At 43.0% G+C, this 21,650-nt stretch overlaps 1 protein-coding gene across 5 annotated transcripts in view; it reads right to left on the bottom strand.

Annotated features, from left to right (window-relative positions):
- LOC142143933 (uncharacterized) overlaps nt 1–21,650 on the bottom strand; it is a 454,648-nt gene that overhangs the window by 395,863 nt on the left and 37,135 nt on the right. Inside the window, exons 3-5 of one of the 5 annotated variants that reach the window (XM_075202225.1) lie at nt 21,258–21,475; nt 21,134–21,203; nt 20,348–20,552 (exon numbers count right to left, since the gene is read on the bottom strand). The exons of 1 other annotated variant lie outside the window; for it this stretch is intronic. In XM_075202225.1, the coding sequence (XP_075058326.1) occupies nt 20,383–20,552; nt 21,134–21,203; nt 21,258–21,475 (458 nt within the window). In that variant the 3' untranslated portion in view covers nt 20,348–20,382. Of the gene's footprint in view, nt 1–14,508; nt 14,690–14,733; nt 14,749–14,847; nt 15,020–20,347; nt 20,553–21,133; nt 21,204–21,257; nt 21,476–21,650 lie in introns of those variants that run through there. 3 more of the 5 variants (XR_012689612.1, XR_012689609.1, XR_012689610.1) reach the window with 3 other exon arrangements.

The following is a 21,650-nucleotide window of genomic DNA, read 5'->3' as shown; positions in this document are numbered from 1 at the left end:
ATGAGTTTAATTCCCATCCAGGGCCTTATCTGTGTGAAGTTTGTATGTTCTACCCTCTGGGTGCTCCGGTTTCCAGGTATGACCATCAAGAAGGACTCAGAAGTCCATGTTTAGCACATTTACATTAATGGTGAGAACACGTTTTCATTATTATTATCATTATTAAGCACCTGTTTTCCCCAGTAAGCTGCCTCTGCTAGAGGGAATGAAATCCAGCATCAAGCTGCCCCCGGGTCTGCCAGAAGCGAGGCAGAAAAAGCAGCAATGTCTGACATTATATAGAAGTCTAAACAGAGCAGTATATCATCATCATCACCATTTATTTATTTATATAGCGCCACTAATTCCGCAGCGCTGTACAGAGAACTCACTCACATCAGTCCCTGCCCCATTGGAGCTTACAGTCTAAATCCATAACACACAGGCAGACTAGGGTCAATAATTTGTTAGCAGCTAATTAACCTACTAGTATGTTTTTGGAGTGTGGGAGGAAACCGGAGCACCTGGAGGAAACCCACTCAAACACGGGGAGAACATACAAACTCCTCACAGATAAGGTCATGGTCGGGAATTGAACTCATGACCACAGTGCTGTGAGGCAGAAGTGCTAACCACTGAGCCATCGTGCAGTATATTAGGCGAAGGATGTAAAAGTAGTGGAAATTATTGAATAGGGGGGGGGGGTTAGTTATGTGTTACAAGTTTGGATGTTTCTCTCTCCACCTTACACAGGTGAATCTGTATACCTGAAAACAGTGCTTTTATAGGGGCAGTTCCAAAACCCAGAATAAATGGAGCACTGTAGGAGTGTTCTTATGTGAAGGGGGACAAATGGAAATGTATTACACCCCACATAGTCTGCAGTTTGTAAACAATGTTTATTGTCAGACATCCCCGCTCCCCAATCATTGATAATCATTCCTTCTGCTTTCCTCGTGATAAAACTAACTGCGCCCCCTATCTACGCAGTCATGACTCTGGTGGGGACTGTCCTACATAACCAGGGACTGCCGGGGCATATGGGTAAGGCCATAGTTGTCCTTCCTCTTTGGAAATGGGCCCATATAGAGTTCTCTAATGTGGTGGATTAAACCCTGTGGACTCTGGGTGGAGATAACGTCACCCCACTCCATGTGTCTCACTCTGAATTCCATAATATGTACTGTGGGCCCTTCCTGGACCTTAATTGTCATCAGGAAATACAGCAACCCCTTCACCTATGATATATATTCCATATATTCAACAATGAACATTCATCATCATCACCATTTATTTATATAGCGCCACTGATTCCACAGCAATGTACAGAGAACTGTGAGGCAGAAGTGCTAACCACTAAGCCACCGTGCTGCCCACATTAAGAACATATCCCCATGTTCATTGGAACACAGGCTGAGCTCCACACTCCAAGGTCATTCTTACACAACTGAGCTTGGATGGGCAGCTCCTAAACACCCCCCATTATAATTTGCCACAGCAGTGTCCCTATTTTATCAGGTCTGCCTCTTTCAACAGGCCCTGGTGACATCACGCACTGTGACATCACGCACTTGACATCATAGTGAGTGACCACACTGCCCAGGGACAGTGCAGAGAGGCAGCTCAGAGAGAGCGAAGAAGTCAAACACACCACTGTGTTTTTCATAAGTCTCTCAATTGAAAGCTGTTTACAGGAGTTATGAGGTGAGGTCTAATTGTGAAGGTGCATGTGATAAGTATGAGAGAACCTGTTAATGTTTAGAGCACAGCACAGAGTATATCAGGAGATGAGTGATGTGTCAGTGAGGACAGGACTGCATGTGACAGGGGCAGTGACATGATGTGTGGATGGGTAATGGAGGCAGCAGGAAGCCACAGACTGAGAATTATATAGTAGAAGGAGCAGGTGCCCCATCAGCACAGAGTATTTAATTAGATGATTTTGTGGAAGTTGTGGGAGGCAGTGACCTGTCCTCTCCTCGATAATAATATATAGCCCACTGCCCAGTGTAGATTCTCCTTTCCTGTATGTAAGTTTAAATATTTGTTTTATTTTATGTTGCACATTTTAAACTGCATTGAATGTGAATAATTAAATGTAAATATTCCATCATTCGCTCTTTACAGAGATGATTTCTATTACGTGCTGTTTCTGAACCCTGCTATCACCTTATCGCAAAGGGGAAACATTTGTATTATCAGCAAACATTAAAGTGATAACGCCACAAAAAGCTAAAATTATATTATAATAAAAGAAAAAAATTAAACGTACCTGCACTCACCCAATCTGGTGCGTCCTGTGATGCCTGTAACGGCTGAAACAGGAAATCCCTTATTATGGTCGGGGTGGGATTTTTTTTCAAAGTTCTAGTGGTGTTGTCAAGGGCCCTCCCCCCATAGTTGTCACACTCACAACCTGTAACTGATTGTTATTTGTACCATGGATCCCGTTTCCTGTTGCTCACCGATCGGACTATGCCTGGCTGTTTGTCTGGCACTGGTGTATATTAAATAAGCAGGTAAATAAGAATGTATTCTCTACTTGTCTATCCAGGTCGAATAATGATGAGCTTGAGACCCTGTGGAAACAACTGGGGGAGAGCCGGCAAGTGGAGGCAGAAGAACTGTGGATCAAGCAGCAGTTGGTATGACAACTATCTATAACCATTTGTATACATACAAACATACACGTACAGAGGTAATCACAACACGGTGTGGTCATGCCAGGCTGAGGGGCGTGTGACGGTCTCTGGGGCCGTGCTAAGCGCTTCTGAAGCATTAGGCTGTCTCCAATTCCCCTTCTCTAACAAACCCCCCAACTTGTCTGGGGACAAACGTGCCGACTGGTGGAATGGCGGCACAGTGGCGTCAATTTGTGACTGTCCCACCTAAATCAGGACATCTGGGAGGTATGATTGGAATATGGCCATTGTGATACTATGAACCATGTGTGTGACATGTCATTGTGCATGATCCCATGCTTCATGTGTAGCCTCCAGCTTTCAGGAGCGCTTTATATATTTATATATATACATATATATATATATATATATATATATATATATATATATATATATATATAGCGGCAACATATACACATTACTCTTACGGAGACTATATACATTCACATCAGTTCCTGCTCCGACATCCGCGTGGCAGTGGGACACTAAAAGGTTAATATCCCTCACCATGCGAACGGCTGGAAACTGACTCACGGTACAGATTCAGTTTCCTACTATTCACATTATAGACGGGATTAATAATGTGATGCCCACTGTCTGTACTGAAAAATAAAAGTACGGAAAGTGTGACATACATTTATCTGTCTCTCTCTCACTCTCTGTCACTCTCTCTCTTTCTCCATCTCTGTCTCTCTCTCTCTCACCCTCTGTCTCTCTCTCACCCTCTGTCTCTCTCTCTCTCTCTCTCTCGCCCTCTGTCACTCTCTCTCTCTGTCTCTCTTTCTCTCTTATTTCTCTCTCACACTCTAAAACTGACCTTATATCTGCATTATTCACTGGACAGGAGAGAAAATGCGACATCCTTGAAGGAAGAGAGGAGCTGCTATCAAGCCTGGTCAGTCCATCATTATATCACTTAATATTCCAATGTGATGATAGTCACAGCCGTGGTGCACTCTCTCCTCGCAAGTGTCCCATAAGACCAAAACTGAAGCTTTGTTCACACACTTTATTACTGTAGTATATACAGCAATCACCGTGGGTGTATTATATACCCAGCAATCACCCCGGGTGTATTATATACCTAGCAATCACCCCGGGTGTATTCATATAAACACATCAAGTAGTAATATCTCCCAATTTCATAGAACATAAACACTCTCAACCATATTTGCCTACTTTTTAAATCTGTAATCCAGGAGATCCAGAGTACAGATCATGTGACTGAGGGTAGCAGGAGGCGTTGCGATGTCGTTACGTCACTATAGCCCCGCCCCTACTATAAAATACAGAAATTCAAGGCCCGGGAGGTTTGCCTACTCTTCCGAGAGCTTTGGAGGACTCCACGAAATTTGGGAGCCTCCCGGAAAATTTCGGGAGAGTAGACAACTAACTATGCTCTCAACCCAGAGCTTTATTTATCTCTTTTCAAGGTCTTCCACAGTAGTTTGCATGGAGACGCTCTGTCCTCTGGATTATTGCCCCAGTGTCCTAACTGCTATTGTATCAGGGCCCATCGTTCTCGTTATCCTACAAGACAGTGCGCTGAATCTGTCTCCTCCATCTAATGCCCACATTGGGCCTTACTAGCATAAAAAAGTCATAATTTCTGGAATAAATGGCTGCAGTGATTTATAAGTAGATATTTATATAATATCACATCAGAATATGCTACAGAACTCCAGATATAATAATAGTTGTACAGTAAAATTCTACAGTAAAACAGTGTTACAGTAAAATTAGTCAAATTCTGTCATTTGTTTAATAAAATAGAGGACATCCAGGTGGTCTTATGTTTACTCCGTCCAAAAAATCCCCTACGTAGTCTTCTGTTTGCCAAATAATGTAATACAGTGACAGGGAACATCCGCACTTATTCTGTTCATTTATAGTCTGATTTATGGTACAAATCAAAGCCTCCTAGAAACTTGGACACAGCGGCGCAGCAACATAACCGTACCCTGCAAATAAGCCCCTTTGTGCGAGGAGAGGGCACTACACAATGTGTTACACAAATATACAATATGGTGTGCGCTACGTATTCATATACTCAGATCTAAATGTAATTCTCTCTATTGCAGCTCAGCAGCTATATGCGGGAGAATGATCTCCTGAAGAGTAGGCTCACCAGGCTGCGGCTGCTGGCCACAGAGCAGGAGGTACAGTATAACAGTTACTATAAAGAGGTGGCGCTCAGGTGGTGGCTTTGCTTACATTACCCGTGGTGCCGCCACTTCAGAGCTGAGGGTACATTTTACACGGCACTCAGTTCATAGGTGCAGAGAGAACATGACACAGCTGTGTGACCAGTAAATAACATGGACTCATGTATGTAGTAACTGATAGCCAGGCGGGATGGAGGAGCAGGTGCTTTGCTGCCGGAAATATTTTATTGTGTTTATTACATGTGTGCCCAGTGTAAAGTGTACAGACATGTAAATGTGTAATGTATTTCATACTTGCCAACTTTTTCTTGTTGGCTTAAGGGAGATCCCGGGAAAATGGACGTACGGGCACGGGCTTGGCCCTGCCCCCTAAATTTGGGCAATTGCAGCAGGGGGCGGGGCTAAGATCACGCGATATTTGCGTCATTAAGACCCTGAAGTCATGTTGTCTTACCTGTCAGTCTTTTATTAAATCTTGGTCTCCATGAAAATGGCCACCTCCATAGGCATCAATACATGGACATAGGACACAATTTCTGAACTGTCATCATGCCACAGATGGCGAAGCCAACTACGTCTTGTACTGGCTCAGCATCAGGGAGAATGCCAGACTCTTCAGGGAGTGAGGGAGATCACCCCTATTTCAGGGAGTCTCCCTGACATTCAGGGAGAGTTGGCAAGTATGATGTATTTATGTATAAACAGTAGGAGAAGTGGCGATATGGCGATACCACCATATACACCCCTACACCCACCTCTGTCTAACACTTATGGATTCCACTCACCCAGTGGTCCAATAGAGATCTGGGGGGCCCAGTGTAGATGGTGCTAGACATCAGGGACAAAATAATGTCAGTCTGGGTGAGAGATATTCTGCTCTATCTATAAAATCCAGCTGTGTCCTGGGACCAACAACTTACCATTTATTCCATCTCCTGTCTACCTGCGTTCATCTACCCGGCAGTACCAATCCAATGTAAACGGTCAGAAGGTTTTAGCAACCAGCAAAGAGGTGCTGTAGCAGCTACACCCCACAGAGAAGTGTAAGCGGCTCCTGGTAGGCTGGTGATGGAGCTTGGTGGTGACAGTGATTACCCACCTAAAACACGGGATACGTTTAGTTTAGTTTGGCCAATGGGGAAACTAGGATTAGTCAGTGACAACAAGTTGCTGAAAACCAGCAAAAATTATAAAGCGTAAAGGAGGACGGGGCATCACAGCACAGACAGGGACTTGTCACTTAAAGTTTTTGTGTAATCAATGGCGAAACGTTTTTCATAGTCTGGATTGGTTGTCCCACAATAGGTCCACGTTCCAGTATCTGATATATCAGATATAGAGATCATACTGGATGTCTGACCTGAGTGATATTTATATGGTTGTAATCCTGCATAATATCAGAGTGGGTTCTTGTTTCATGTTCTATATAAGTTGCTGCTAAATGAACTCTTCAAGACAAATTTCTAGACCAAATCAAAATATATATTTTTTTATTAAGACCAATTTGTTAATTTTTCCATTAAATTATTTTCTCTCGTTCTGCTGTAAAATGTATAGTAATCTGGTAATAACCTGCTGGGACAGACTGTGGCCGGCTTATCCGAGTCCCATGGAACTTGTCCTAAAGATTTGTTGTGTATAATTTATTTCACTCTGTGTCTCTTTCCCTAGATTATCAACAGAAACCTGCGGGAGTGGCAGCCGCAGCCAGAAGCACCTTCTCTGTTAGTATCTATATGGTTTATTCCATGTACACATACATTCTATACGGTTCTAAAGAGGAACATTTGTGTATATAATCAGTGCTGTCCGTACTGTAATAGAAATATCAGGAAGTCTTTAAGTCCTGTACTGGTGACTCCAGACAGGATCTGTCTATACTGTTCTATTAATTGCATTCAGGCTCTGTCTGTAATTTTCTAAAAACTCCAGAAATATCTATTATATACTGTTAAATTGTTGCTCATCCTACATTAAAAAAATCGTAGAAGAGAAACCTCCAGATAGGAACTATGACCATGGACTGTATCAGTAACTCTTGTCAATAGAAGACATAAGTTTAAATAATAATATTTTCTGGTCCTTCAGGATGAAACCTGTGGAGGAGGCTGCGGAAGATCCTGCAGAGATTGTGATGGCTGAACTGGTGAGTCCATGTCATCAGCCCCTTCCTCTATGTTATATAAAGTGAGATCATATTTACTGTCAGCAGTAAGACATTTGTACCTGCCACCTCTGTCACAGGTCATCTTTTGTAACTACTAAACATCTTCTATCAGAAAGAAAGGTTCCCATCCCAGGAGAGGGACAGATAGCTAAGACGCTCAGTGTGCTAATAACATACGTGATCTGACCCTACCTCACCAGGTCTCCTGTACCACACCAGAGCTCTCACTAGTATAGTGCATTGACGTGGAGCAGGAGGCCAGCAATGGCAGTGATTAGCATGATACCTGGTGGTTACAGTCATTACCATGAGGAAGGACTTCTCTTTCTTTTCCCTACAGGCTGTAAGCTCTCTAAGCTGGGGGTACATTGCAGCAAGACCACCATCAACAAAATTGTGGCCAAGATCCAGGCACTCTGGCCAAGCAGCCAGTTTACCTCTGGCTTACACTAGGGTCTATTAGTACAGTTGGGTGATGACCACAAACACCTAACCATGCAGGATATTGAACTAGTTGATTTCAATTGGATTATTAGCAAATAATGTGCTGTTCATTTTGGGGCAACTTGCTGCAATATGGGACCAAATGGTCAATATTGTAGCATGGCCGGCCAACTCTGACTTCCCTAACTTCAGTGGCTGATCTTGTGTCGTACTCCTCATAATCCCACCACTGATTTTCCTTTAGGAGCGGCAACTGCAGATGAAAAGTGCTGTAAAACGTAAAGAGCAGAAAAGGAGCAGCATTGCAGGACTGAGGTAAATTATTCTCCTATTATTATTATTTCAAAATGATTGCAACTGTTCATCGCTATAACATAGTTTCTCTTTCAGATTGCTATTTAACATCATATGCAATCTCATGCGCTGGTCCTGCAAGCTGCTGCTCCTGTCTGGCATTCTGCTCCTGCTCTTCTATGTGCTCCTGCAGACATACGCGACCGTTACCACCAACTGCAGGAGCTGCACAAGAGGGATGATGGAGACTATGGAGTTAATCCTGAGGCCCTACCTTGCTATCAAGGTTGAGGGCCCAGTTCCCATATAATAGCTTGTCCCATCAGGAGAAAGGGTGCAGGCTCCTCTACCTGGTTGGTCTACTCCTTGTCCCCCAGTCCATACGGTGTAGATGTCCTGCTGCAAGGAGGCAGTGACCAACAGGAGAGGTTGTCGCTCTCTGTAGAGACCCATTCGTTCCAGCTCCAGCTGGGACGTATGGATCTCTACAGAGAGTGACGACCTCTCCTGTTGGTCACTGCTTCCTTGCAGCAGGACATCTACACCGTATCAGATGACTAAGGTAAGAACTGGACCTGTGAGTCAGACCAACCGGGTAGAAGACCCAGCACCCTATACTTTCTGCACCTCCCTCTAAAACATCTGCACCAGCATAGGAGAACCATACCATCTGCAGGAGCTCGCACAGGAGATCCATACCATCTGCAGGAGCTCGCACAGGAGATCCATACCATTTGCAGGAGCTCGCACAGGAGATCCATACCATCTTCAGGAGCTCGCACAGGAGATCCATACCATCCGCAGGAGCTCGCACAGGAGATCCATACCATCTTCAGGAGCTCGCACAGGAGATCCATAACATCTGCAGGAGCTCGCAATAAACCCATTGAACCAGAGTCTAGTACTGTTTCTTTCATACTGTCATTTATTGTTACAATGTCTAATTAAATATATAGATATACATTTCTTTAAAGAAGTTCCTCTCACCAATCATTAACCAGCGCTACAGCTAGAAGCAGGCTCCCACTAGAGCAGGGGGGGGGGGCAATGAGCATGGAGACCCCCTCTCATAATGTGAACCAATACCACCCTACTCTTTTTTTATTATTATATACACATAATCAAAAGAGTGCTTGGTACCAAGTGTAATAAATAAATAAATAAATAAGTGCCATAAGGCCCCAGCCTTTCGGACGGAAATATAAAAATGATGCTTGCACTCGGCCAACAGGCTAGGGCGAAAAAAATGGTGCTGCCTGAAAATTAAAGGTGCAGTGGGCCTTACTCTGTGCACAGGTGCCTCTTTCTCCACAATGCATTTTTGGGCATGTAGCAACTCGGGCTCCAGGCAGCCGGCCTCTTGGCCAGAGGACCAGGTGACGGCCCATCGCCTACAGGGGGGTGTCTTTAAGCCCCACTGCATCCATGGGCATGTACACCTACTCTTAGCCAAAAGGCCAAGAAGCACCTGTGTACCTGCTCGTTAATGCAAATATCTAATCAGCCAATCATGTGGCAGCAACACAATCATAAAAGCATGCAGACAGGCTGAAAAGGTTCAGTTGTTGTTCAGACCAAACACCAAAATGGGGAAGAAAAGTGATCCAAGTGAATTTGATCGTGGAATGATTGTTGATGCCAGACCGGGTGGTTTGATCATCTCAGAAAGTGCTGATCCCCTCTGGAGTTTACAGAGAACGGTGCGCAATGGTTCAAGCTCACAGGGAGGCGTCAGTAACTGAAATAACCAATGTGTTATAGCGGTGGTAGGCAGAGGGGCATGTCTGACTGCACAGCGCGTAGAACCTGGAAATGCATGGGCTGCAGCAGCAGAAAACCGCACTGGGTTCAACTCCTGTCAGCTAAAAACCCTTTGATGAACAAGCCCGGTTATAATTATAATAACAAAATATCACATTGCATAATGGCTAACAGTACAGAGAGAACAGTTTTATATGTAAATTATATGCACAAAAGGGCAATCATGTGAAATCAAACTTCATCAAGACCTCCTAGTGTATGTTTAGCCAGTGCTTTCATTGTAATGTAGATCGCTGTTTAACGATGGACTGTACTTAATAACGTGGTTGACCAGAGAAGAGGTGTTTTCTTTCACCCATGCTACTTTCCAAAGGGGAACATCAAGCGTCGACCCTTTTTCATATGTTTCCGATTAAACAATACTGAGTAACTTACAAAACCTGGGAGAACCAACCTTCTCTATTTAAGTAGCTTTTACTGTCACATCATTTATACGTTTCCTGCGGCCAGAAATCGATGCGCTATGAGAGTTGAGGTGGAACAAGAACATTTCAAACTCGTTTTATTGCTCTTCATTGGGGAGTTATTACAGATGATCGAAATCCCCCCAAATCATGAAACATTGTTCAAAAGATGCAGAGTGAAAATTGTATATTTATTTTATAATGCTATTTGTAAATTATACTAATCAGGACACATATATACCATCCATGTGTGTCTGTTATATACAGTGTTATATAAAAGTGTTCACCCCCTCCCCCACTCTTCCCATTTTATTTTATTTTCTTCTATTATATTATGTAATCAAAATGAATTTATATGGTAATTCTTAACACCGATCTAAATACATTTGACAAATATAAAATACATCTCTAAAGCTTTAGTTTAAATAATTGCAAAAAAAAAAGACTGGTTGCATATATATTCACACCCTTATTTTTATACTTGGTAGAAACTCATTTAGCAGGAATTAAAGCCGTGAGTATATTTGGGCAATCTTCTACCTGCTTTGCACACCAAGAAACTGCAATTTTCGCCAATTCTGCTTTGTCATTTTCAGTTACAAGAGGACCCTTGGTGGGGAATTTTCAAACCATTCCACAGATTGGGAATGTGACTTAGCTTTGACCGGGCTACTCTGGATCAATGATTTGCTCGGTATTTAAGCCACTCCAATGTGGCATTTGCTGTACGCTTCGTCTCACTGACCGGCTGTTGACTGCAGCAGGTTTTCCTGCAAGATTTGGCTACATCTTAGTCCACTCATTTTGCCCTCGATTTTATCAAGTTTTCCAGTCCTTGATGCAGAGGAAAAATCCCATAACATTATACCACCAGCATGATTCAATGTAGGGATCGTTCTTTTGGAATCACGTGCTGCGTTAGATTTCTGCCTGGCATTGAAGCCAAACGTTCAATCTTGGTCTCATCAGGACAGATAATCTTTCTCCACTTGGTATAAAGATCTTCCCCATGCTTTCAGACAAATTCTAGGCAAGATTTCATGTAGGCAGGCTACTGTTGTCCTATGGATAGTTTCTATCAACTCTGCAATGGAAATCTAAACTGACAGAGCTGCCAGGCTCCTCTTGGTGGGTACCCTGACAAGTGCCCTTCTCGGAGGGATATTCAGTTTTGTTCTAGACAAATTCACAGCTGTGCCACATTATCTTAATTTCTTTATAATGGATGTGATAGTGCTCTGGGGGATGGTAAACAGTTTGGAAATATCATTATGACCTTCTTCTGACCAGTGCTGATCATTAACATGTTCTATTTGAATTTTCTTTGAACTTCATGATGAAGCTTTGACCAACTTTAAGACCTCTCACAGACACGTGTGTTTATTTTCAGATTACGTGAAACACTAATTGTACACAGGTGGGATCCAATTACTTATGTGACCTCTGAAGACAACTAATTACAGCAGGGTTTACTTGGGCAAAATACTCAAGCAATCGTTGTCTGTTTTATATTTGTAATTACTTAAGAAAAATGTTTAGCTATTTTGATTTAGCATTGTGGACTGTTATGTTTTTATCAGTGGTAGGGATTCTAGGATAAATCCATTATGATTCTATGATGTTAGAAAGTAAAATGTGTAAAAATCTCAAAGTGGTAAATACTTTTAATAGCCAAAAAGAGATGGCAAAATAGGAAAAATTAATATCATGTGTTTTCCCCTGTGATCATTTTACGACACCATTTACATTTCAAATCCCCCCTCCAAATGCTGCACTTGCCCCTCTTCTTCAAGGATACTGGTCATGCATACTGCAGATACCCCAGACTGTTTGTGACTATTACACTGTTTCAATGTGAGCATATGTCTGCGACTCTCTAAAGCTAGTCTAGTCTGTGGATTATGGCAGATTCCAGGGGACTTGGGTTCTGGAAGGGAAGCTTGGGAAGGAAGACTGTTTTCAGTACAGAGGAATGCAGTTGTCCAAGCTATTCCATCTCCTATGGTCAGTAATGTGGATAAAAATGAAGCATCTAAATTGATAGCTGTGATTCAGGTCCAATCAGGTGCCTCATTCAATGCACACCTTAGGTTTGAGTCATTAAGGAACGTATCCCGCAAATGGGTGCTATCGTCAGCAGAAAATACCCTGCGCTTGCCCAGACCCGGACGGTATGCAATAGAACGCAGCCACGTCCAAGTCACCTCTGAGTGCAAAGACACTTACTACAGCCACCGATTTAGGGGAGTGAACAGGGTGGGGAATGGGCGAGCACACGTAGGCAATATACAGTAAGGGTGTTCTCGTACAGTCATGTCCAAGACAAACTCAGGTGCACACAGAAGTACGCTGGTTTACTGATGTATCTCTTGCTCCAACGAGGGGGCTAGTTTAAGTTCCATCCGACACCCATTTCACCTGCTACAGAATAGTCTGCCCCCAACTGCGGTTCCCTGTGTTAAATTAATTCATTAATGTTAAGAAAGACATCTACCATAAACATTTGTATATGATTTGTGTACATTATAAAAGACAAATATTTTCATTTTAAGCATTATTAGATTATTAGAGCTACCAAAGTAAATACCATTTATATTTTATATCTGCACCAAGAAAGTTGGCATTTTGAAAATAATAATAGTTTTTGTTCTATTGCCCCCTAAATATTGCTGCCTGCGACAGCTGCCCCAGTTTGCCTCCCCCTATGTACCCCCCAATCTTTAATAAATGTCATTATATCAGGACAGGGACCAAGAATTGGAAAAGAAATGGGCAAGAAATTGACCAGCGAGAGGATGGGAGTATTTATAAAAATATTCAGAGGACATTAACTTTTCAGTATATTTTCTACCCAGAAAATAATGTGGATCTTGGAGGGCAAAACACAGTAAGCTGCGTATTACACCTGTAATAATGCAGTTTAGCAAAACATCAATGTTATAATGCAGTTACATCACAGATTACAGCATACTTGCCTACTTTCGGCAAGTGTAGTCCGGGAGAGGGGTGTGACTAGAGGGCTGGAGGGGGCCAAACACGTCAGGAAACTATGGACTACAGCGGCACAGGCTCACCAAAACTGGACATTTGAAGACTGGAAAAACATTGCCTGATCTGCCGAATGTCGATTTCTGCTCCTACATGTAGATGGTATCCATCCCGCCTGTGTCAGTGGTACTCTGGCTTCATATGATTTATATATTATGCTAAATGTTTTCTATGTTATTTTTAATTAATATCATTTTTATTACTACTTTTTAAAAAAAAAGAAATATTCTGTCTCCTTTTCCTGACATATAGGAGCTTCTTGCAGAAACGGACGATTATTATGTGATTCAGCAACACTTCAGCTGTAAGTATAATCTAAATATATAGGAATTGATGGCCTAAACCATTGAAATTTGGAATAATCCTTTTAGTCCATGATGTATACACGCTGCAGGAGAATGTGGCTGCGATGTGTTTATAGCAGATTCTTTATCAAAAAAAATTCACAATGGACTCAACACACGTTTCACTATGCAGTATATATTTTATCTACTCATCTGAACATGTTGCCCATCATGACTATGAACAACCTGTACTCTCATATGGACGAAAGCACTTAGACGCATATATATGTGGCAGTAAGTGAGGTTAACCTTACCTGCAAGTAAGATGCCACATACCAGGCCGACCAATGAGGAAGGAAGGGGAGTGCCTGGAGATCTGTGTATATAAGTCCTAGCATGTCACATGTCCTTTCTCATTTACTGCTCGAGATCCCACCCACCCATGCCCTTTATTGTCCTCCCTGCTTCCGTGGCGTATGAGTTTTAACTTGGTTCCTCCCCACGTCACAGAGCAGGCACAGTTGGTAGGAAGTCACTGTGGGCAGTGGCTGATCGTTACAGCGTTATCGCTGTTTGACCACAGGTGCTATCCCCATCCAGGAACGTGACGTGGTCCTTTTTGATGAGGATCCCTTGGCCCGCATCTGAGGGCGGCCATTGCGTAGTCGGGAGGGGGCTTAGTCACTCTGACGTCAGAATTAGCGTTGGCCAGGCAGTTAAGGATGTGTCCCGGGTACGTGGAGTCAGCCATCCACGCTTGGTTCCAAATATTAGTTTGATTTAGCTGTCTCACGGTTCACTTTCACCGCCATTTATTAAATAATTAATAAACTGTGACCTTCTTTAGCCACTTTCATATGTCTCAGTGTCTTTATTGTTAGATAAGTTAAGTAAGCTTGTATATGTCATTAGGAGGTTATGGTTAATAGAGTGAAACACATCCAGGTTATGCAGTTTATAATTTTTATATATTTTTTACAATATGTTGCTGTTATTTCAGCTGGGGGCTGTAGGAGCAGAGCCAGGTCCTGAGTCCTCTGCTTCCTTAGGCTCAGGCTCACGGGGGTCACATGTGGGGGAAGGTTCTGGAGCCACGGCGAGCAGCCGATTCAGTATGGCTGCAGGGATTGGCCAAACCCATTTATAGCGTTCAAAATGCTCTCCATCAGGCCCTTCTTCTCCGTGCTAATTGGCACTCCTTCCTGGTGCTTCTTCTACCGAAGGCTGCGATTGATGGTTATTAGGAGCTCTTTGGTGGTCTTGTCCCATTTATCTATTGCTTCCAGTGACCGCACAGATGGACAATGTGCAGGACCAGCAGGCGGTGAGGAGGGCGGGATCTCTCACAGCTCCTCCTCCTGCTCCTCTGACTGGTCACTCACAGTGGGTGGTGGCTCCGCATCTAAGAAAAAGTGAATAAAATATCTTAAACCAAATTGATTTGGAGTTATCCATTTAATCCTGGAAAAGAAAACAAGGGTAGAGAGTGAACAATGGTACAGGAATATACACAAGTCTAGTGGTGTTATATTCTATATTGTACACAATAAGGGTAATTACCTGATTCTGTTTGTTGTGGTTTTGCAGAGGGGCCTGCGACACTCTCCACTCGCCCGACCCCCTCATCTTCCTGGACAGCTATGCAGGCTAACGCGGTCAGCTTGAGAGACAGAGGTCCAAAGAGACAATGGGACTACCGTGATGGGGCTGCTACCAGAGTTTGTTTGGTCACCTGGTAACAGAAGAAAATGTAATTAATTGACAATGTAATGTATTGTCTTCTAAGACTGAGGTAATGTGGAGATGTTTCAATCAGCGGCTAATTCACACGATGGTATCGCTGATTGGCCGCATGTCACTACCCCTTCGAAGCACCCTGGCTCTTGGTCCCTTTCTGTGGGGGACCCCTTGTCCTGCTTTATGGGGGCACGTCCTTGTAAGCCCGGGCTGATTGCTCTCAGCGCCACCATAATTTTATTATTTAAAAAACTGGGACCTGTTTTTTTTACCAAAATCAAGTTGTTGTCAGTGTTATTATATTATAGATAAGGTTTTAGGTGTTAAGTTAACAAGTAAAGAGGTTTGGTGCAATAAAGAAGTAAATCAATGGTATGCAGTTTAATACACAGTACAGAGATACATCCCCCAAACACCTATCAGATACTCTTATCTGCATGTGAATGTGACATTCATAAAAATGTAAACTAGGCGGAGTACAGCATTTCCATCCCATTACTGATGTGTTCTGGTAAATAAATGTCCGTAGTGTATCCGATACTTTAAGAGATGGCTGATAGCGGGTGCTCACTGTGGCTCAGATATATTCAAAGTAGAATGGCTGCAAAGCCAGTGATGGCTGCATAGTTAGTGTGTATAGTTCTAAGTGTGTATAGATACAAGTGTGAAACAAAAAATTTAAATAGCATAATTCGGAGTTATACCGGAGTTGAACAGGAGGAAACAGGAGAAGAACTTTCTGCCTATTAACACAGCTTCACAAGGACAACTGTCAGTATTCACCTGAAACTCCATATTCCACCTCTGATGTTTTCAACTCTCCCTGGCTACAAGCTACATGCAACATGAGGACTGTTTTGGACTCTGATCTCATTTTTCTCTCATCTCATGAAAGTTTGTTTTATTTATCAGTCTGCTTTCAATGCAAAATCCACTCTGTTTAATCAGACTGCTGTACTACTTGCTCAACCACTCCCTACCCATGCTACAGTTAATTCAGTCCCCTATCTCAGCACTGTACTTCAATTTTATTTAAGCTTTGTCTCCCATCACAAGTAGGAAGAAATTATACTGTCTTTCAACCCCTCTCCTCTCCCATGATTCTGCAAAATCTCAGCTATTCAATTACCTGCTCTTTATTACTCTCCATTCAACACTTCCACCCACTCCCCCACATGGCTCCCCACATCATTACGTTATTCTATCCAGACATCCAGGAATACACTACATTTGCTGCATCCTAGCTCTGCACTACTTATCTGATTACACTGGACATTGCAATTAGGCAATTCATTTAATTCCTCATTTTTGCTATTTGACTGATAGTCCCAATGCTTGCCAAAATATTTTTCTTTATCTCTTTTCATGGCATTATCTTTAGGACTATATCATCCCTCACCCATCCTGCAACACACACCTCTGTCCACATTGCCCCTTCATTACTTCACTCACCTCTAGTGAACACTCATGAACTCTTTTCCTATTTAAATTCAATAACTTTAACAGCCTCACCCTGCCGCCAGAAACTAAAAGGACACACATCTTACAATCATCTTACCTACCTTTCTTCCTTCCTGCTTCTATTAGCTGGTGATATTACCCCTAATCAGGTCCCCCTCACTTCTCCCACACACATATATCTGAACACTACAGAAATCTGGCAAACCTCAAACACATAACCTGTCTCCCCTCTCTTCCAAAGTCCTTTAAATGTGCCCTTTGGAATGCACGCTCTGTTTGTAACAAACTTACCTCCGTACATGATCTCTTCCTCTTAAACAACCTCAACCTTCTAGCAATAACAGAAACATGGCTCACACATTCAGACACTGCCTCACCTGCAGCCCTTTCACATGGTGGCCTCCATCTCACCCACACCCACAGACCAGGAGGCAGACAAGGAGGGGGGGTTGGACTACTTCTCTCGCCACAGTGCACATTCACAGTTATACCAAGTGTCCCATCACTCACATTCACATCTTTTGAAGTACATGCTGTTAGGATTTTTAACCCATTCTCTATGCATGTTGCTGTCATCTATCTCCCCCCTGGTCCACACCAACAATTTCTTGAACACTTCTCTGCATGGCTCCCTCACTTCTAATCTACTGATATCCCCACCATCATCATGGGTGATTTCAACATCCCTATTTCTAATCCACGTTCCAATGCTGCTTCCAAACTACTCTCTCTAACCTCCACACTTGACCTCTCCCAGTGGATTGAATCCGCTACTCATCAGGATGGCCACTGTCTTGATCTTGTTTTCTCTAGACTATGCTCAGTTTCTGATTTCCTTAACACTCCTTTCCCCCTCTCGGATCATCACCTTATTAGATACTTGCTCACCCCCAGTTCTTTACCCTCCCTATTGTCAAACTCTTCCAAACCTCCTCGTACCCGCAGGAATATCAACTCTATTGATTTTCAACAGTTTTCCACCTCTCTCCAACACCTTCTCTCCCCAATTTCTACATTCTCCTCCCCTGATCGGGCAGTACCCCATTTTCATCAAACCCTAGCAATTGCCCTGGATCAAGTGACTCCAGCGACACTACATATTTCCCGTAGAATTCGTTGCCAACCGTGGAACACTACAGTAACACGAACTCTACAAAAACTTTCTCGTAAAGCAGAACGTCACTGGCGTACATCTTGTGCCTCTAATGATTTCATCACATATACTGATATCTACCACTCCTATAGAAATACTCTGGACACTGCTAAACAAGCATACTACCGATCTCTCATCTATGCTCAGGCTTCTAACCCCAAACGCCTCTTTAACACATTTAACTTTCTTCTGAATCCTCCTGCCCCAAATTCTCCAACTAACATCAGTGCACAGGATCTTGCTTCCTATTTCAAGGACAAAATTGATAAGATCAGGCTTGAAATGGTATCTCCCTTGACAAGCAATCTGCTCAATTCCTTTGTAGCACCCTCTGACACTCTCTCTTCATTTGATCCCACAAATGAAGAGGAAGTTTCTACTCTCTTCTCATCTTCCGACTCTACCTCCTGTCCTCTTGATCCCATTCCCTCTCAAATTGGTATGTCCCTGTCTCCTGTGCTCATTCCCCCTCTAACTAAAATCTGTAATCTATCTCTTTCTACTGGTATTTTTCCATCACTTTTCAAGCATGCAGTGATTACTCCCATTTTAAAAAAACAGAATTCTGACCCTAACTCTCTCATAAATTACTGCCCCATCTCCTAGCTCCCATGCCCCTCCAAGCTTCTCGAGAGAATTGCCTACACCCGCCTCACACACTTTCTTACAGCAAACAACCTATTGGATCCTCTTCAGTCAGGCTTTCGCTCTCAACACTCCACAGAGACTGCGCTGACCAAGGTTGTCAATGATTTGATCACAGCAAAAAATAATAACCAATACTCTCTTCTAATTCTCCTGGATCTCTCTGCTGCATTTGACACTGTTGACCACTCTCTCCTCATACAAACGCTACAATCCCTAGGTCTTGAAGGCACTGTCCTATCCTGGGGCCCAATTCATCAAAGTTCGCAAATGCACACGCATCTGCGTTGCATTCTTTGAGTGACGCAAACCGGTACGTGAGTGAATTAAGCATCTCAAACAGCAAAAACACACCCCCTTGTGGTCCAATACAACTAAGTGACGCAAATAAGCAGTGCAATTGTTAGAAAACACACCCACCTGCAGATCTTTAAACATGCTACACGTATAAGCGACGTCTCTCAACTGATTGACGGCAAGCTAAACAATGCATACTTCACGCCCACTGTGGGAGGGGCCAACAGTTTATTTATATACAACACAACAAACATGCCTGGGGCTTATTTTGCGAGATAGCTCTTTACTCATTAATCACTGTCAATTAACAATAATCTGGAACACTCTCAACCTTGTTTTTCTTTGCTACTAATTAGCGTAATACACACTGTTAACAACAAACACATTCTACACGATCTTTCACTGTTTAGGATTTCAAGTCGCCGTATAGTGCGCATAATGCATGGACAATGGCTACATTAAAAACACATGAATAAAGAGGGCAGCACAGTGGCCTAGTGGTTAGCACCTCTGCCTCACAGCACTGGGGTCATGGGTTTGATTCCCGACCAAGGCCTTATCTGTGTGGAGTTTGTGTTTGCATGGGTTTCCTCCAGGTGCTCTGGTTTCCTCCCACACTCCAAAAACATACTGGTAGGTTAATTGGCTGCAATCAAAATTGACCTTTTTCTCTGTCTGTGTGTCTATATTAGGGAATTAAGACTGTAAGCTCCAATGGGGCAGGGAATTATACACTGACCTACTAAATTCTTAGTGTGTGTGGAAAAAAAAATTCAGAAAGGGCTGAAATTTGGTATACTAAGATGTATTTAATTTGTTAATTGTTAAAAGTGTTTATAAAGATTTAAAAAAAATATATATATATTTCTTGAAGGAGAAGTGACAGTTGGGAGTGGTTGGTGGTTGCCGGGGGTGACAGTGGGGAGTGGTTGGTGGTTGCCGGGGGTGACAGAGTGAGAGGAGTGTGATACTCAGGACCGCTGAGAGAGATCCCTGTGTCTGGATAGACATCTGGATAGATGTGGCGATGAAAATGAAGGATGAGGTGATGGAGAAGAATGATGAGGTGGTGACATGTGGACAAAACCACGTTAAAAAAGGGCGCTTACGTCGGGAAGTAACGCTCTTCCCCTGAGGAGGCCTGGGCTAGGCCCAAATGCATGACAAGAACCTTTTTAACACCTTAAGTAGCTTGATTTGACTAGAATGCATGAGTATCATGCACGGGTTAACTTGTCTAATATATAAAAGTAAAAGCCGTGTGTTAGTGTGTGTGTGTGGGGTAAAAACTATTTTCTCAAAAAGGACTCATCCAATTGACCTGAAATTTGGTATACTGACATTATTTGACCAAAAAATTAGAATAGTGAAGTCAGTTAACTTCCATCATCCCCCTTCCCCCATGAGAGGGGTAGTAAAGGCTAAATTTACGAGTTGAGGGGTCAAACTCATTTTCGTGAGGTAATTTTACCTCATGAACACACATTAAAAAGGGCGCTTGCGCCGGGAAGTAACGCTCTTCCCCTGAGGGGGCCTGGGCTAGGCCCAAATGCATGACAAGAACCTTTTTAAGACCTTAATTAGCTGGATTTGACTAGAATGCATGAGTATCATGCATGGGTTAACTTGTTATATATATTCTCTTTTATCCTTACACCCACATGTTGTGTAATGAGATGAATAAAGACACACACACCAAGGTTTCTTTTTGTATAAACTTAGATATTTATAAAATGAAACAATGTTTTTCAACTATGTACATAAAATGGAACATATAAAGTGAAAAAAAACAAAAAAAAAAATCAAGACATATATGAGGCCCAGTAGGCCAATTTGAACCGTAAATTGGCAATAATTTGCCCTATCCGATTGTGGACGCCTTCTAGGTCCTCCACAATTTCGGCCATGTGGCCCATAAGCTCAGCTGTGGTGGGTGGTGGTGGTGGCCAATTGGCAGCTTCCTCAGTGGGTGCTGAAAGAAATCAGAAAATAAACATTACATACATGTATACCTATTTCATTAAACAGACAGGATTTACTAGAGCTGTGTACTGTTACATTACTTTCAAATGTTAGGCCTCTGGCAACAAAACCAGTTGGACGCACATTAGACTTTGAGAAGGCATTTGGATCAATGTACTACATTCTGGTGAGCCACGGGGATAGGGCCATGGACAGGGTTGTCTTATCCAGCATTATTGGTCCCAGGGCAAAGCACTACCATGGGCCACTACCTACACAATCACTCACAGGTATTCTAACGGATTTGGTTGATATTTGAAGTTATAAACAATTCATTAATATACTGACAAGTTGACCAGGCTAGCGGCCACTTTTTTGGGGGTCCTGCCCTGCGTGGCCATGTGTTAAGATGGCTCTGGCTGTGGTTTGAGTGTTTAATGGTCCTAAATTTGGAAGCCAGATATTAAGTGTTAAACCTGTGGCATATAAGGCACCATGTAATCAACATGTGTCACAGCAGGGATTATGTACAAGTTTAATGCACATCTCAATCTTATATAATTATGTCCATCACTTATCGCAAATACTTACTATCTTCAAACTCCACTGCCTCTTGGCTGCCCGATGTGGAGTCCTGAAATTGCTGTGGCTCCGGATCAGCCTGCTACTCCTCCTCCTCCACTGCTGCCATTGCTGCTGCCACTGCCACCGGCACCGCCTCCTCCTCCTGCTCCTCCACTGCCACTGCCACTGGCACCGGCTGGGCCACCTCTTCCTCCGATGACAGTGCTACTGCCACCGCCACTGGCTTCTCCTCCTCCTCCGATGACTGTGGCACTGCCACCGCCACTGGCTGCTGCTCCTCCTCCTCCTCCGCTGCCTGCGCCTCCACGACTGCCCGGCGGCATTGCCGGCGTTCCCAGCGTGCCCGGTCTGTTAGAAAAAAGGAAATATAAACAAAAGGACATGTTAACACAATCACCATTTGAAAAAAATGATAGTATTGTGACAATCAGGTGATCATACATATTTAATAAACTTTACATTGTCAGCAGGCAGAAATATTAGCTACTAACAATGCAAGGAGCTAAACATGATGAACACAAAG

The sequence above is a fragment of the Mixophyes fleayi genome, chromosome 3, assembly GCF_038048845.1.
Source record: "Mixophyes fleayi isolate aMixFle1 chromosome 3, aMixFle1.hap1, whole genome shotgun sequence".
In the NCBI taxonomy this organism is placed as follows: domain Eukaryota; kingdom Metazoa; phylum Chordata; class Amphibia; order Anura; family Limnodynastidae; genus Mixophyes; species Mixophyes fleayi.
This window is presented reverse-complemented; position numbering and strand designations above follow the sequence as displayed.